We start from the raw sequence: 15,510 nt of genomic DNA on the forward strand, positions 1-15,510 counted from the left end.
CAAACATGAAGCAAAAAAAATTAATATTCATCTGAGAAAACAATGGCAGTTAGTGCTGATGGTAAATCGTGGTTTAGGTGGTGTAATCCATCACTTTCAGTGTTAAATGCTTTGTGATTACTAGAAAAACTTTCGTGCCTCCCAAGACAAAATATTTCAGTTCCAAATGGTGTTGCACAAGCAGTCAGAAAGTGTTGCACAAGCAGTCAGAAAGTGTTGCACAAGCAGTCAGAAAGTTTCCTTACCAGTGTGCCCTGCAAAGTGAAGTCATGAGAGTATTATAGTTTAATAATAAGTTTCACAATACCATCTTTTTTTAATTTAAAAACTTTAGTGTTCATGCTCTCCAATTCCTCCTTCCTTGCAGGGATAAGTACCACATAAAATTTATACATAACACTGACTTTTGTATTGGAAACTTTTTTCACTTAATCTACGTATATGACCCATGAGGTTAATAATAAAAAACCCATTTATTTAGCTATTTAAGCAGCAAAAGTTGTAGTTTGCCTCTATTTTGCAATTGGTAATCATGGCAACCAATTGTTCCACTTTTTAATTCTAGTTTTTTTATCAATTTGAAAAGTACCTTGCTAATAATTCGCATCTGTTTCTACACTTGCTGATAATTAATTTTATTTTTTCCAGATATATAGTTTGAGACTGCCTCTGCATGGATTTTTATTCTAATCAACGTTTATATGATTTTGCCACATGTATTTTTATTTCACTAAAAACAACAAAAATCCCCATCAAATAATGCCATTGTATAGTTCTTTTCTAGGAGGTCTGCATGAAAGATAAATCAGAGAAAATCAATTTGTTATTAGATATTGTTATCCGTCTGGATTTTATAAAAGGACAATACAGGTTTTTATGCATTCTGGTTGGCTTAGGGCTGTCAATTACGGGCCTATTTTTTTAGCATAACTATCCACGTGTTCACCCGTCCTTTATTTAACCACAATTCGTATGTCTTGCTACTGCGGTTACCATTTTGCGCGACAGACAGATGTATACGGGTATTATAATATAGATAGATAGAAAAAAAAATTACTCAGCATTTGCGATCCAAGAATTAATAACTGCTTCTTCCACTAAATGATGATATTTTTTGTACTTTTCAGCTAGTCGGATATACAGCTTTCTCGCAACCAGTGCCTTTGCTAGTGATTCGTCATCTAGACGCCATAATAACAATGCCAGTTCATGAAAATTGCGATACACAGCCCAGATAAATAATTCGTTGAACGGGTGAGCAAAGGTTTTCTGTGAAAGTAAATATTTACAAAATTATTACAACATAAAAACAAGATGAGGTCCTGTTTGACTAGTGTTTTATCTATTCCTTACTGCTATTTGTTTCATGCGACAAGAGTGCCCAGAAATCCAGAATGAACTAATATGAGTGTGAAAATAAGTTCCACAATACCATCTTTTTTTAAGTTTATTTAAAAACTTTAGTTCTACGTTTGGCCTCACAAACAATTAGTTTTTTTAAGGTATACTCAAATAAACATGTTAGCTTAAATGCTACAATTAAAAGTTTAAACTAAAAAAAAATCAAAAATTGCAAACTTTTTCCAGTTCAAAATGTTAAAACAAGCATTACCTTAAAGGTATATTCGTTTTTATAATGTGGCACAACATCCATTCCTATCAACTTTAATAATCCACCATGAACACATTTCAGTTTTAACCCCCTTGTGTTTCTTTCTCTTCTCTGCATGATCTGGCTCTAAAATCGGATAGCATTACACCTGCATATAAAGTGCCAAATTGTCTTGCTACAATCACTTCCTTCAGCTTCCAGACGGGGCCTGTACTTTCCCCTGGCTTCTTTAACACTCTTCAAGATAATATCACAAACCAGCAACCTATGCTGGGAAACACACCCTTCCCCTGATATAACTTTCACGTCCTTCACACTCTCTTGTCTGACTTTCTAACCAGGAAGTAATCTATCTGTGTCTTACAACCACATGACTCATATGTTATCAGCCTACTCTATCTCTTACTGAATTATGTGTTGCAAACCACCATGTCGGCTGCCATTCCAAACTCAAGCAATCTCTCCCCTTCCTTAATTCTGCTCCCAAATCCATAGCCTCCATGCACACCTCTATAACCTTCAGATGACTTTCCAACATGACCATTAAAGTCGCCGCCCACCATGACAAGTTCAGATGTGACTGCTATTAACTCATCATAAAACTTATCTTTATCTTCCTCACTGAGTCCACACTGTGGAGCATAAACTGACAAAAAGTGACAATCCTATTACCTATCAAAAACTTTATCACTATAATACGACTATTAACATGCATAACATCTATTACTTTTTCTTCCCATTTCTCTGCAACGAATATGCCAACTCCTCCATATCCATCACTATTACCAATCCAAAAAAGCTTATACCTTGCCCTCCTACCTTCCACAAATCTCACTGAAGCTCCTCTCCACCTGACTTCCTGAACACAACACATATCAACAGATCTACGTTCTAACATTTCAACTATTTCACCTGCTCTACCTCTCAGAGTACCAACATTTACACTAGCCATCCTCAACCTAGTGTTATCTACCTTGTGATGTGATAGCTGGGTAACGGTCTTACGATGCTCACACCTGACATCTGTCCTACCGTGCGCGACACCTAAACTCCTTAGAGTTCCAGCCCCGTTTACGCAGTTTGTCTGATCAACTATTCTTGCGGCCATTAATAAAGAGTTTTGGCAGAAATAACGCATCTAAAATATGTACATCTTATAAGTGATTATGTTGAAAACCCTTGGTATTTTACTCTCAAATGTCAAAAAGGAGGCCTGCAAGAGTTAGCACAGATCAACAAAAATAAATTTTTTACACATTTTAAATATTGTCTTTCCCTTAGAAGCTTATACAAAAATACGAAAAAGCCATAGTTTGGAAAACATCAAATTTAAATCTAGAAAAATCAGTCATTTTTGTTGGATACTATCCTCTCCCACAAAAATTTACACAAAATGTAAAAATCAACTAATTAAAAACACAAAAATTTTCCTTTTTAGTTCCGTACTGCCCCTTTTCCAACAATTTTAAACCTAAATGTCAAAAAATCAATGAGCAAAGAATAAACTTGAATTAACAAAGATTATTATTATTCGTAAACAAAAGTTTACACAAAATGTAAAACAGATTGGTTTTTGAGAAACACATCTAAATCAACAAAAATTAATTTCATTCAGCATGTCGTATATTACCATTACCCAGCAAAAAGGTTATGAAACACATCAAAATTTAGAAAAATCAGTCATTTCAGGGCATACAATCATCTCCCATTAAATTACAAAATCAGAAACAAAACAATAATAAATAACTTAACACACACATTTTAAATTCTATAAAATTCGTTCCACTTGTCATATTACATGTGATCCCCCCTGTTAGGTGCACAGGTAATGTGAAAAAAATTATAGATGAATTTCAGCGTGACGTCATTAGTTTACTTTTTAGCGGTAAGCTTCTTGGCTCTGGCTTTTGGGTGGCAGGGAAAAAGATGCAAGGATTTGGTGAAGAAAGGTCTTTTACTGTGGATTTCTTCTAATGGAGACATCGTTGAGGTTATAATCTATTATCGAGTGTAAGTTGATGGCTTCTGATTTATTTGAATTCATTAAGAATGCCTCGTTTGAAGAAATGAACTGATAATTACTTTGCTTCACCTAGCAACCCAATCTTTTTCCCTGCCACGCAAATGTAAAAGCGAAAGAGCTTAACTAAAACTAAAGCTAGCTATTTATGCTTAGTAAACACATATAAAGAGAAGCAATAGTAACGTAAAATTAGTAACATTACAGTTCAACAAACCAAAGTTTTCCGTTTTTTAGTCAGCCAACAGCTTTATGTATAGCATTTTGAATTTTAGGACAATACATCAGTTACGCGCCAGGGCACATGAATTATGCAACAAAACGTAAACAAATATGGCTACATACGCGTTAAAATATAAAAAAATGTGGCTTTTCCTGGGAAATGCGAGTCTGCTTGATCCACTGACATAAAAACCAAATGTTTAAAATATCAAAGTTCTTACTATTTGTGATTTCAAATCCACTTTAAACTCTAGCCTTTGTTTTCTACTTCTAACTTTACTTCACATCTAGCTCCACTTCTCACTTCACTTTTTTACTTCTTCAGTTTTAAACCACTTTTCCCCCTTTTTTTCAAGGTAAAGGGATCGTTCTTCTGTCCTTTTTTTTGGTGGCCTTTATTTTTTACTTCTAAATTTACTTTACTTCTAGCTCCACGTAGCCCAACTTTCACTTCCAACTTCACTTTTCTACTTCTTCACTTGGACTTTTTTCTTTTAAATATGCTTTTTTGAACCATTTATTTTACTTTTTTTAAGATTGTTCTTTTGTGGGGTTTTTTTGGTGGCGAAAGGACACCATTTTTTGAAAGTTAACCGTTAAATTTATCTCAGCAAATCAAATTGAGTTATTTTCATCGCGCGATGTAAACAAAGTGAACCCGCTAGCAAAATGGACATAATTTTTTTTCGGCGATTACAAAGAGAATTTCGGCAACATTAAAGGAAAATGGCGATATCAACTTCGCCTGTCACAGACAGACGGACACACTTAGCGTATTATTATATAGATTTTAAATATTTTATAATTTATTTCATCATAATAGAAAATTTATTTATCACGTATTTTTTAAATTTATTTATTTATTAATTTATTTATTTATTTGAAAATACGTGTTAAATTTATTTAACACGTATTTTCAAAAAAAAATGTCACGATATACTGAGTGTGTGGCAACAGAGAATACCATACCCTTAAAAAAATTTAATGGAATAGCATTACTTACATTAATGTCTTCAATTATACTCCCCTTGTTGTTTTTAACAAATATAAATTTGCTGACACTTTCAACTGGTACAAATGTCTAAGATAAATATAAAGCATGTTAAATAGTACATTAAGTAACTAAATAATGAAATAAAGTACATTATTATTATTTATTATTATTATTAAACAATATTTTTACAGGATTTTTTACACTTCAGTAAAATGAACTACTGCTATCATCGTGTGTCCTGTCAGTAAAAATATATGAAAGAAAAAAAATATAAGCAAAAACTATTATCTACTAAATAACCACTCATGAGTTAGCTAAGAAATTAATATAAAACGCATGTACGTACCAAGAAAAAAGAAAAAGAGAAAAAAGAAAAATGTGAAACTAGAATGCGCAAAAGTTAGAAACAGAAGCTACTTAAATAATTACTAAAAACATATAAAACATATTTTAAAAGCGAATATTTACATAAAATGTTGATAAACTAATTTTTTGAACTGAAATAAGTTATCGCAACAACGTATTTTTAATGGTAAGTCATTGTATAATGCTGCACCAAGATATTTGAAGGATCTTTTTCCGAACTCCAATTTTATACGTGGTAATTTCACTAACATATTTCGATTCCGTGTGTTAATTGAATGCACGTTGATAACAAAATAATTATTGAAATTTTCGCAGACAGTGCTTGTCAGACAGCTTTTTACCAAAACGCATGCCCGTCCTTTCATCTTTCCTTCAATACTCCCAATCGTATTTTTTCCTCCAACTATTTGTCCGGCTCGATTTTCTATTGATTGTAACTTTTTTCGTTGGGTCATCGTTAATTTTAAATTTAAAAGAGAACTATACAACAAAATGGGTTCAATTACCATCTGATAGATTTTATATGCAGCTTCAAAACTCAGAAATGGTCGCATTTTTCTAAGAAGGTTCAATCTTCTGGCTGCTTTCTTATATGACTTCTCAAAATTATCAACCAGGGTTAGTGACGAATACAGTTCGTTTCCCAAATATATGTAAGACGTGGAATGATGAATAGGTTGACCCTGCATTGCCAATTGGATTGTATTTTTGGTATTTTTACGGGATAATCTTTTAGATGTTCCAAATAGCACAGTTTCTGTTTTTCCTTTCTTTAGATTCAGTATGAGTTCGTTATCGTTCAAATAAGTGGATACGTTTTCTAATTCATCGTTCAATGTTGTTTCTATTATATAGGGGTCAGCATTTGCAACATAGATGACGGTATCGTCAGCAAATCGAATACACTTACTTTTCTCAAGGTGTTCCGAGAAGTCATTAAAAAATATCAAAAATAGTATAGGACTGAGTATCGATCCTTGCGGCACTCCACTTACAACATTAAAACTTGCTGATGTTCGATTGCCAACTTCAACAACTTGTGATCGGTTAAAAAGATAATCTGTAAACCACAACAATTCTACATTGTCAACACCGTATGATGAAAGTTTTCTTAAGACTACATTGTGACTGATCGTATCGAACGCTTTACTTAAATCCAGGAACAGCGCTCCAACTAACTTTCCGTTCTCGGCAGCTTGTCTTACTTCGTCAACAAGTAGTGTTGTTGCAAGATGTGTTGAACGTTTAGCTCTATAGCCAAATTGGGAGTCATTTAGTAATTTCTCATTTTCTAAAAATTCCATTAATTGTGTGTGTACTGCTTTTTCCAATAATTTAGAGAGTATTGGCAACACTGAAATTGGACGATAATTTTTAGGTTTGTTTGTGTCTCCTGATTTAAAAAGTGGGACGATTTTTGCTTGTTTCCATGTGTTCGGAACTGTACTGGAGCGTAAAGACTGGTTAATAATGTGATGTAACGGAACAATTAAGTGTTGCGCACAATCTTTAAGCATTCCAGGAGGGAGTTCATCAAGCCCAGTGGATTTCTTTCTCTTACATACATAATCAGCTAAAAATCCCATTTTGAAAGTGAAAAAAAATTCTTTAATTCAACAGAGAAATAATTTGAGCCATGAGTCAATTAGGAAGCAACTAAGAGTTTCACACAAGATGCAAATTACCCCAGTGGGGTACTATACTCAAAAATATATATATTTAAAAAAATATATCTTAAAGAAAAAAGGGTGAAAAGGAAATTTAGCAGAACTGGTGGAATTTAACTTGGCTGATGACAAAAATATCAAATTTAACAGCAATTTAATTTGGCGGATGAAATATTGTTTTAGAAAAAAACATGCAAGTTCATGTTTTTCTTTTAACAAAAAGGGCACTACGTTTTTTTACAATATCAGTCATAAATTTTATTAAAATAAAAAAATACCAAAATAATTTAATTTTGGCGGATTTTTGTCAAAGCTGCCAGATCCACCAATTTAACTTTCCCTAAAAAAATTTCTGAGGTATATATTTCAAGAGACCATATATATGCTCACCTAAAAGAAATGAGTAAAACTCCCTGAACAAAAACTAAAAATGTTTACATTCCCGCATTACCTCTAAATAAAGCACCGAAAGTCTTCCATAATCAAGGAACCTGTTAATATCAAAGCCATTATCAAGAAGAAGCTTCACAAACTCATGCTTGCCTCCAGATAAAGCATCCATCATTATATCTTCTAGGGAAGAGTTCTATGAAAAGAAATATAATTTTACCACTCAATGTATCTAAAATGACAGCAGTACCTTATCAAGTGACACTAACAATGAGAAGTAGATTTCTATTACAGTGAACTCCTTATAAGAAATGCAAGACTTTAATCAGATTTATATTCAATTCAATGAGAAAAATTCCACTACAACGAGGGTTGTGGCTATATTGACGTGTATGTCAAAGGTTAAGAAAAGTTGAAATCCTTTTAAAGCTTTCAGAAGTTTATTTAGAACATGGAAATTATCATTGCTAAGAATCTTTATAGTTAAATCTCTGCACATTCTAAATTTTCTCTCTTTACGTAACTTAATTTAACCTTTTTTTTATTTTTAAATGTTTACAAGTTTACGGAATTCTCGAGCCAAAGCTGCAGTTTTATTGTTCTTTGCCTTTGCCTGTAAGTGATCAGTTGCAGAGTTATGACCAAGTTATGCTGTTTTGTCTAATGTGCAGGGTTGTAGCTATTTACTATAGGGAAAAGGCTGTTTAGAGAACTTATAGGGACAAGTTGACCATGTCTTGCACCTATAGTTTATTGCATCAATGACAGCTCAGAAGTACCTACATTGGTAATAACACTTCTTTAGCAGTCCCTTTAAGCTTTATAAGAGAAGGTTTCTTTATGTCTTAATAGGAGAGGATGCTGAGCTTTTACCTGCCCAAAGACAATTTGTAAAAATTATTGTTAGTATAAATTTTTACATTACTCATGCAATTATGTAATCAAAAATAAATTTCCTAATGCAGAAAAAGTAATTCCATGAACGTTTTTCATGCCATTTTTAAAAAAGATGTTTTCCACGATTTTTCCCAGACCAAAGAAATTTCAAGATTGGCCTACAAATCAAGATTCTGCTTTAACAGCTTCCTGGCAGACAAGCAACTGCTCGTGAATTTTGAGAATTGTCAAGAGTCTAAGCCTGTTGCAAACATGGACAAGTGAATTTGTAGTGTTTATATTGATAAAATATGTATATATTTATTTAAAATTCACAAATAGCTAAATATTATTGATAAATATAAGAAAGCAAAAATGCTATAAATTTTAACTGAAAATCCCAAAGATATAACTTTAAATCTAGTAAAAATATACCTACATGATTTGTTTCAATATTATCTGTAAAAAGGTACTTTTTAGCAATGTCAGCCCGGTTCCAAGACATTGCTAATTCCAATTGTGAAATGATGGAAAGCACATTTTTATCTAAAAAACAAAAAAGATTGCCAGCAGGTAACCCATGTGTAATCAACAGATCAACCGATATCAGTTCTTCTCTCGAAAAACTTCTATAACATCTATCTTTTTAATAGGTTACAAACTAGTATCAGTGAACATGCATAAATACTCTATGGTAGATGCCATAGGACCTTCCCTTAGATTAAAATGCGTTTGTTAGCCATGTACGAACCTGTCTAAACATTTTTACAGAATCTGTTTAAAAAGTACAACAATAATAAGAATCATGCATGACATGCCCTAAACTACTCTAAACACGTAGTGGTTGAAATTAGCAGTTTCTGTGCTTGCACAGTTTCCCTGACTCCATAGAATATTAAACACACTAGCACTGCCTATTGGTAACAGTACCATCTGAAATTAAGAAGGTTATCATGAGTCAATAAGTAAATAAACCATTGTCAGGAGATCATCATTTTTTAGTTCCATAAAATTTTGTTAAGATATAAGTATATAAATAATCATTTTTTGTTTGCACCTAGCTTTAAGTTCTAAATGAATTATGTGTTATTTGTTGTCAAATGTGATTTACACCTTGAATTGATGGGACAGGCTACGTTGTAAACATGTTTGGATATTTAAAAATTAAAATCAGTGTTTTTTGAACCTTTACCTCAATATGTTTCACAAAGTGTTCAAAAATCTACAAGTCCCTGGGCATACTGTCAGAGTTGGTTGTCAACATAACGTATTATTTTTTTGAATTTCTGCGCCCGAAGGCGTAAGAAATTCTTTAAAACCGTCGTTTTTTCCTTTCGAAGCATTTTTTGAGAAAAAAATCGACCCTGGGATTTCACGTTCCTCTGAGAAGATAGTATTGGTATAACGGACTAAAACTAACCCTGTCCCAAATGGTCAATTGCAACATCACAGATTTAAACTTCGTACCCAAACTCCCTAAGTACTGGGAAGTCATCTAAATGATGTTTCAGGCCAACTTGGTATTTATTTTCGACAAAATTTGGCACAGTTAACAAAAAAAGTATGCTGAACATGATGGTGACATCAAAATTTTGATTTGTGTCACCTAAATGCTATTTTAGGCCAAAATTGGTCCAAAAATTAAATCCACTTCCTTTTCGGCCAAATTTGGCACAGTAAACAAATAAAGTATGCTGAAAATGATGATGATACAAAATTTTGATTTTTTGTCACCTAAATGTCATTTCAGGCCAAAATTTGCCCAAAAATTAAAACTACTTTATTTTTGACAAAAATTGGCACAGTTAATAAGACCATAAACGCTTCAATCGCAGGACTTTCAACCATGAATGATAGGCTGTATTTTTTGTTAGCAATTTCTCTTAAAATATGAGTTTATTATGACACGTTTCGTCTTGTTTGCGTTTGTTGTAAGATATAATGTCCCTTGTGTGCTTTATCTTCAGAGCTTCATGCACAAAAAACATTTTTGAATGTTTGGCACGATAACACAACGAATTAGCAGGTTGTCATCAAATGTTTTGGTAGCGAGCGGAAATTCTTAGAGCCCCCCAGGGCTTCTAGTTTATTTTTTTAAACTATCCCTATAATTCTCCATGAAACCTACATTTCGATCCAATTGACACATATGAAACTGAAAGGGGGAACTATCAGGCTGGCATAATTAATAAGTAAGTCAAAAGCAGCTACAGAAACTTATAGGTTCCCGGTAACAACTGATAAGAATCATTTATCTGGAAAACGTTTACAATCAATAAATCGATAGAAAAACAATTTACCCAATTCAAATGAATTAGCAATAAGTATAGCATTAATACAAATAAAAATGCCAAATACAAAGTTTTGGAAACTAAATCATGAATTTACAAGATATGAAAAGATTAGAACAGTGTAGGGAGAACAGTATATTGAGTTTTTATGGTGAGATTTTAACCTAAAGAGCTAATAACTTCCGTCCTGAATTGTTCCTGAAAAAGAGAAAAAGTGTTTTGACTAAGGACAAATTTTCTGTGTTCAAGTAAAGTAGCAAGGAGGTAGTTCTAGCTACACAATGGGTACAATACAACATATCAAGTGCCGCAGTAAAAATATACCGATACAAAACTGGACTAAATAAACAGTATTTTTGGTCTTTGAGTAAACAGTCTGTACTAAGACTACTTCAAAATAATGCCATCACATTAAGAAGTGTTTTCTTTTGCCATATAAATGCTTATAAACACATAAAAAGATACAACATAAAAATTATAAAAAATTATAAAAAGAAATACCTTCATCGTGGCTATTGACTCTCATCAATGCCAACAAAACAGCTTCATCGAAATCACCGTCTTTACTAGGATCATATATTGTTATCTAAAAGTAACACATAGTTTTTTTTGACAATACTACAGCCCTTAAAATTAAATTTTTTTTACGCTGGCAATAAAACTGCCGACGTGAGATACATTTCAACTGATTTGCGCTGGCATTATTTTTTTGTAGTGAAATTTTTCAGCTGGCAAAAACTTTTTTCATTCACCTTTTATTAGGGCTAGACCTCTCATAAATTTGATGCATTGATCTCCTAAGACAATGACAAATGGGATTGGAGTAAAAGTCTTATTGACATACCTTCCGAATGGTGAGCTTTGTTAGGTTAATAGTTCACTACCAACTGGCTTTTTATGTTTCGAGATGAACTCATTAGGTTAGGGCATCATTACGTTGTATATCGCAGATGTTGCTGGTGACATGCTTTGAAAATGCTTGTCACCAGCGCAGTTTAACATGAAGCAAAACCGTACAGGAGACTCAATTGTTAGAGTTTTCGCAGAACATCTCTCCTCACAAAACCGAGGGCAGGGCTGACTTATTTCCTGCTGTGTTGTGTGGGAGAAAGAACTTCTGGACTTTTTTTTAATGCGATATACAATTTTTTAGATTATTATTACGAATTGAATGGCATCACAATATTCTGTAGCCTGACTGATTTTAGTTAGTGATAATGGCCTAACTTATTGAAACTCGAATGTAATTATTTTGTAGTCGCAATGAGTGGGAGTAGCTCAAACAAAATTATTGTTATTTAAAAATTTCACAAAAAAAATACGTCGGCAAAAAAATTGCTGACGCAACTACGGTATCTTTGTATTTTACGTCAGCAATTACGATGCTAATTTTAAGGGCTGTACTATTTGTTAATAATTCATATTTTATCTGCAAAAGCGTATTGGTTAAAAAACCATTTTTAGTGCTAAAAAGATGTTATAAAGAGATAAAATAGTGAAGTCAGAATGTACATTTTAAAACCCTCTATTCCTGAGTAGCTGCAACTGTAGAGAAGAAGCAGTAGGCAAGAATCGGTAAAATAATTGATTGATGATCAGTTTGGCTGTTTTGTTAGTCATAAAATATTTCATTTTTGTTAGGAGGTTTACCCCCTATGTCACTTTCTTTATAGAACTTTGATTCTGTTCCATTATGTTCATTATACTGTTTAACAATAAACCTAGATACTTGTAGGTCTTGATATTGTTAAAACTGATTGATTGGATTATCATCTAATTTACAAAGTCTTTTGGCAGTACCAAATACCATAATAATAAATTTATTCGCTTCTCGCCAGTGTGCGAAAGCCTCAAAATTGCGAGCTAATTGATTCTGCATGACGTTGATGTTCTTGAGGGAGCAGTAATTAACTGTATCATCAGCGTACTCTACCATTTGCCAGAACATTGACGTAATTGTTAAAATCCTGGAAAAAATTAGTGGTCTTCGGATTGATTTTTGTCAAATACTACAGTAGATAGGATTTTCGGATGATAAGATACCCTTATAACGCATTTGTTGTTTTGAGCGAATAAATAACTACAAATCATTACTGCTCGATGTTGGTGATTCCATAGTTTGGTAGTTTGTCAACAATGGTCACATGACTGATGGTGTCAGACATCTTGCTAGGTCTACAATCTGTTAGCTGACCTGTATTCATAGCCCTTCTGATGTGATCCACCAAGTATGCTGTTCCAAGCTTGGTCAACTTATTTTTCAAAATCTGAATTAATAGCTGGATATTAAATTATTGGACTTAAGATGATGAGCCATAATTTGAGTATGTACACATTTCCTGATGACTTTAAATATTACCTGTAAAATAGTTATCAAAAGAATTTCTAGCATTGTTCCTTTTTTTAAGCGATCTGTTTGTGTCGTGCGTTAATAGTTTTGCCATGACATATGCAACATTTTCAAGAAAGCATGGGGGTATGTTGCAGCACATTTTATGTTTGAGTTCTTTGGATGACTTAGGATCTTGGTTTCAGTGATTGTTGGAGTAAGCTGTCAGTGTTTGTTTGTATCACCATGTGAAGTTTGTTAATGGGAACACTTTATGCTTTAAGTAACTCACAATGTTTGTAAAATATTTATAGAAATCTTCAAATATGGTCTTTCATGACTAAAAGGTTTACCGTCAATAATCAACATAGTTGGCTGATTCCTAGGTCTAGGGTTCATCAGCAAAACCTCCTTCACTGTTTTCCAGAACTGGTTGGGGCTATATTTTTTATATTTTTGGGGATATATTTTTTTTTATTAATAAACAAATCCCTCAGTTCACCATACTTTCCCTATAATCCATGAATATTTTGAAACATTGTTTTGATGTTCTCAAACAAGAATTTTTCAAACAATTTTTGTGACAAACAATAACTTTTCACAGTATAAATATCTTGGGAGTTAAGGTTAATACTAATTCCACCACGTTCCATCAATAAAGTTGATTTAACCACGAAATTGCAATAAGAAATAACAAAGATAGCACTCCCCTATCTCAAATATAAATGTACAATGGGCAATCCCCTGTAGAATTTTCCACAACAACTAGTGCCAATATTAACTTATAATCTTATAACATCCTTTAAGCACTGAAGATGGTTTCTAAAAGCTGAAATTTTAAAAATATTTTAAACAAATAAGTATAGTCTTTTAAATTGAAATATGGCATTTTATATACCAACTTAATGCATCTCTACATCAAAGTAGTATTGGTAATCTAAAGTATATAATTTTTAAATCTGCTTATATCAGCCTTTTAATTTTTATTTAGTAAACTTACAAAAATCAGTACATACGTATTCCTTTTTATCCATACAAAGTTTGACATTATGAAATATGCTGAGCTGTTGAGCAACAGTCATGCCTGGCATACGAAGCATAATATTTTTTCTTAAACGCAATTCGTCTTTAGCTCCAGCATCTGTATGGGCATTTCCTTCACTCAAGTCCAGTGTGTATGCGTACGACAAGATATCTGCTGCACGACCACTGCCCTTTACAACAACAACCGGCATGATTAAGTTGTCCGAATTATCTTTTACTGGATTATCTGAACACGAATTTAAACTTGATAGGACTTGTTTAATTGTATTTGGACCACCTTCAATGACAATTTGAATAGCAGGCGCAACTAAAAATTAAAAGAAAGTTGTAGATGCCAAGTGAGCCTACGTGTTGAAGGCCAAAGATGTGGAATACTGACACACACATTATTAAATAAGTTATAAATGTTTTCTAGTTCAGAAGTAGAATAGTCTCTTCTTGCATATAAGCTTTGGGAGTTAATCTATTTCAACATTTCAGTTTTACAACTGCGTACACTAAACTTAATGATTACAGACTAGTTTCACAGAAGTAAAAAAGGTTAGTTGAAGAAGGTATTTTGACTCCTATTTAGTACAAAAATATTGATATTGTCAGACAAGTAAGTTTTCATTAGCCACCACAAGTTATTTTAATCGATTTTTATCAAACTGGTTTGTTAGCATTGTCAGTTTCATGTTTTCGCTGTTTACCACCTTAATGTAAAATTGATGGCTAGAATTGATACTCCCTATACCTTCTTCTTTTATAAGGTACATAAAATTTGGAAAGGAAGAAAGGCTCATCCTACAGTAATTTATTAAGCTTATACACAGGATAAAATGTTATGCATAGTTAAGGCTTAATATATACAACATACAAAAAATTCGAAAATGGTTCCATGTAATTTCTACTAAGTACTTTTACCCACACAGTTCAGAAGTTTCTTCTACTGTTTCCAGCTGACTCAAGAAAGAAAGTTTTTGAGGAACACTAACTAGATTAGCATAAGGTTTTAAGGCAAGTGTTAGTTGTGTGCCAATTACAGAAATACTGGAAAAAGATTCTTGGTCTAGCAAAAGTACCTGGCAAAAATTTTATAACAAGAAAAATTATTGCAGAAGGCCATATTTTTCAAGAAATGGTATATAAATAAACCTGGGGTGCTTTAAACAGAGGAACAGAGGACTGGTCTTCAATCAGTTAAGCAAGACAGGATGGAGAATGCTATATCATGTGACCTGAATCATCATCACCAATCGCTTCAAAACAATAATTTATTTATTTCTGATGATAATTTAAACATGTCCTTGTTTAATTTTACAACACAAGCCATCCAACAACTGCAATGTTTTCATTGCGTTTGAAAAGAAATTCTTTTCCTACAGTTGATCGAAAAATTTGCTATTGTCAGAAGACATGGTTTCTACATAAACATGTATTTTATTTTTATCCAAATGCCAATGTTTTTGTGACTTAAAAGACTTAGATCTATTTTGGCTATAGTCTACTTTCAACTTCTATGTTTTTATCCGGGTAACAGGTATTAAATGGTTTTTAAACCATTTATCCCAGCTCCATGTGGAAAAACACCAATCTTGGTTGTTTGCATGGATCTCACTATCTTCAGTCATGACATCACAGCCTTGATTACTATTTTCCCATTATAAGTTATTAATACTGCCCTCCCACCCACTATCTATTTTCCAAAGCAAGGTAA

General features: G+C 32.8%; 1 protein-coding gene across 3 annotated transcripts in view; it reads right to left on the minus strand.

Moving 5' to 3' along the window:
• Positions 1–15,510, minus strand: part of LOC130642383 (transient receptor potential cation channel subfamily M member 7-like) — a 56,692-nt gene that overhangs the window by 18,899 nt on the left and 22,283 nt on the right. For all 3 annotated transcript variants that reach the window (XR_008982561.1, XM_057449470.1, XM_057449479.1), the window contains exons 9-15: positions 13,784–14,118; positions 10,940–11,024; positions 8,587–8,693; positions 7,333–7,467; positions 4,858–4,935; positions 1,613–1,738; positions 1,058–1,269 (exon numbers count right to left, since the gene is read on the minus strand). Coding sequence is in view for 2 of the 3 variants with exons in the window: in XM_057449470.1 (XP_057305453.1) it covers positions 1,058–1,269; positions 1,613–1,738; positions 4,858–4,935; positions 7,333–7,467; positions 8,587–8,693; positions 10,940–11,024; positions 13,784–14,118 (1,078 nt within the window). In the remaining variant the exon portion in view is untranslated. The remainder of the gene's footprint in view (positions 1–1,057; positions 1,270–1,612; positions 1,739–4,857; positions 4,936–7,332; positions 7,468–8,586; positions 8,694–10,939; positions 11,025–13,783; positions 14,119–15,510) is intronic.

The sequence above is a fragment of the Hydractinia symbiolongicarpus genome, chromosome 1, assembly GCF_029227915.1.
Source record: "Hydractinia symbiolongicarpus strain clone_291-10 chromosome 1, HSymV2.1, whole genome shotgun sequence".
NCBI lineage: Eukaryota > Metazoa > Cnidaria > Hydrozoa > Anthoathecata > Hydractiniidae > Hydractinia > Hydractinia symbiolongicarpus.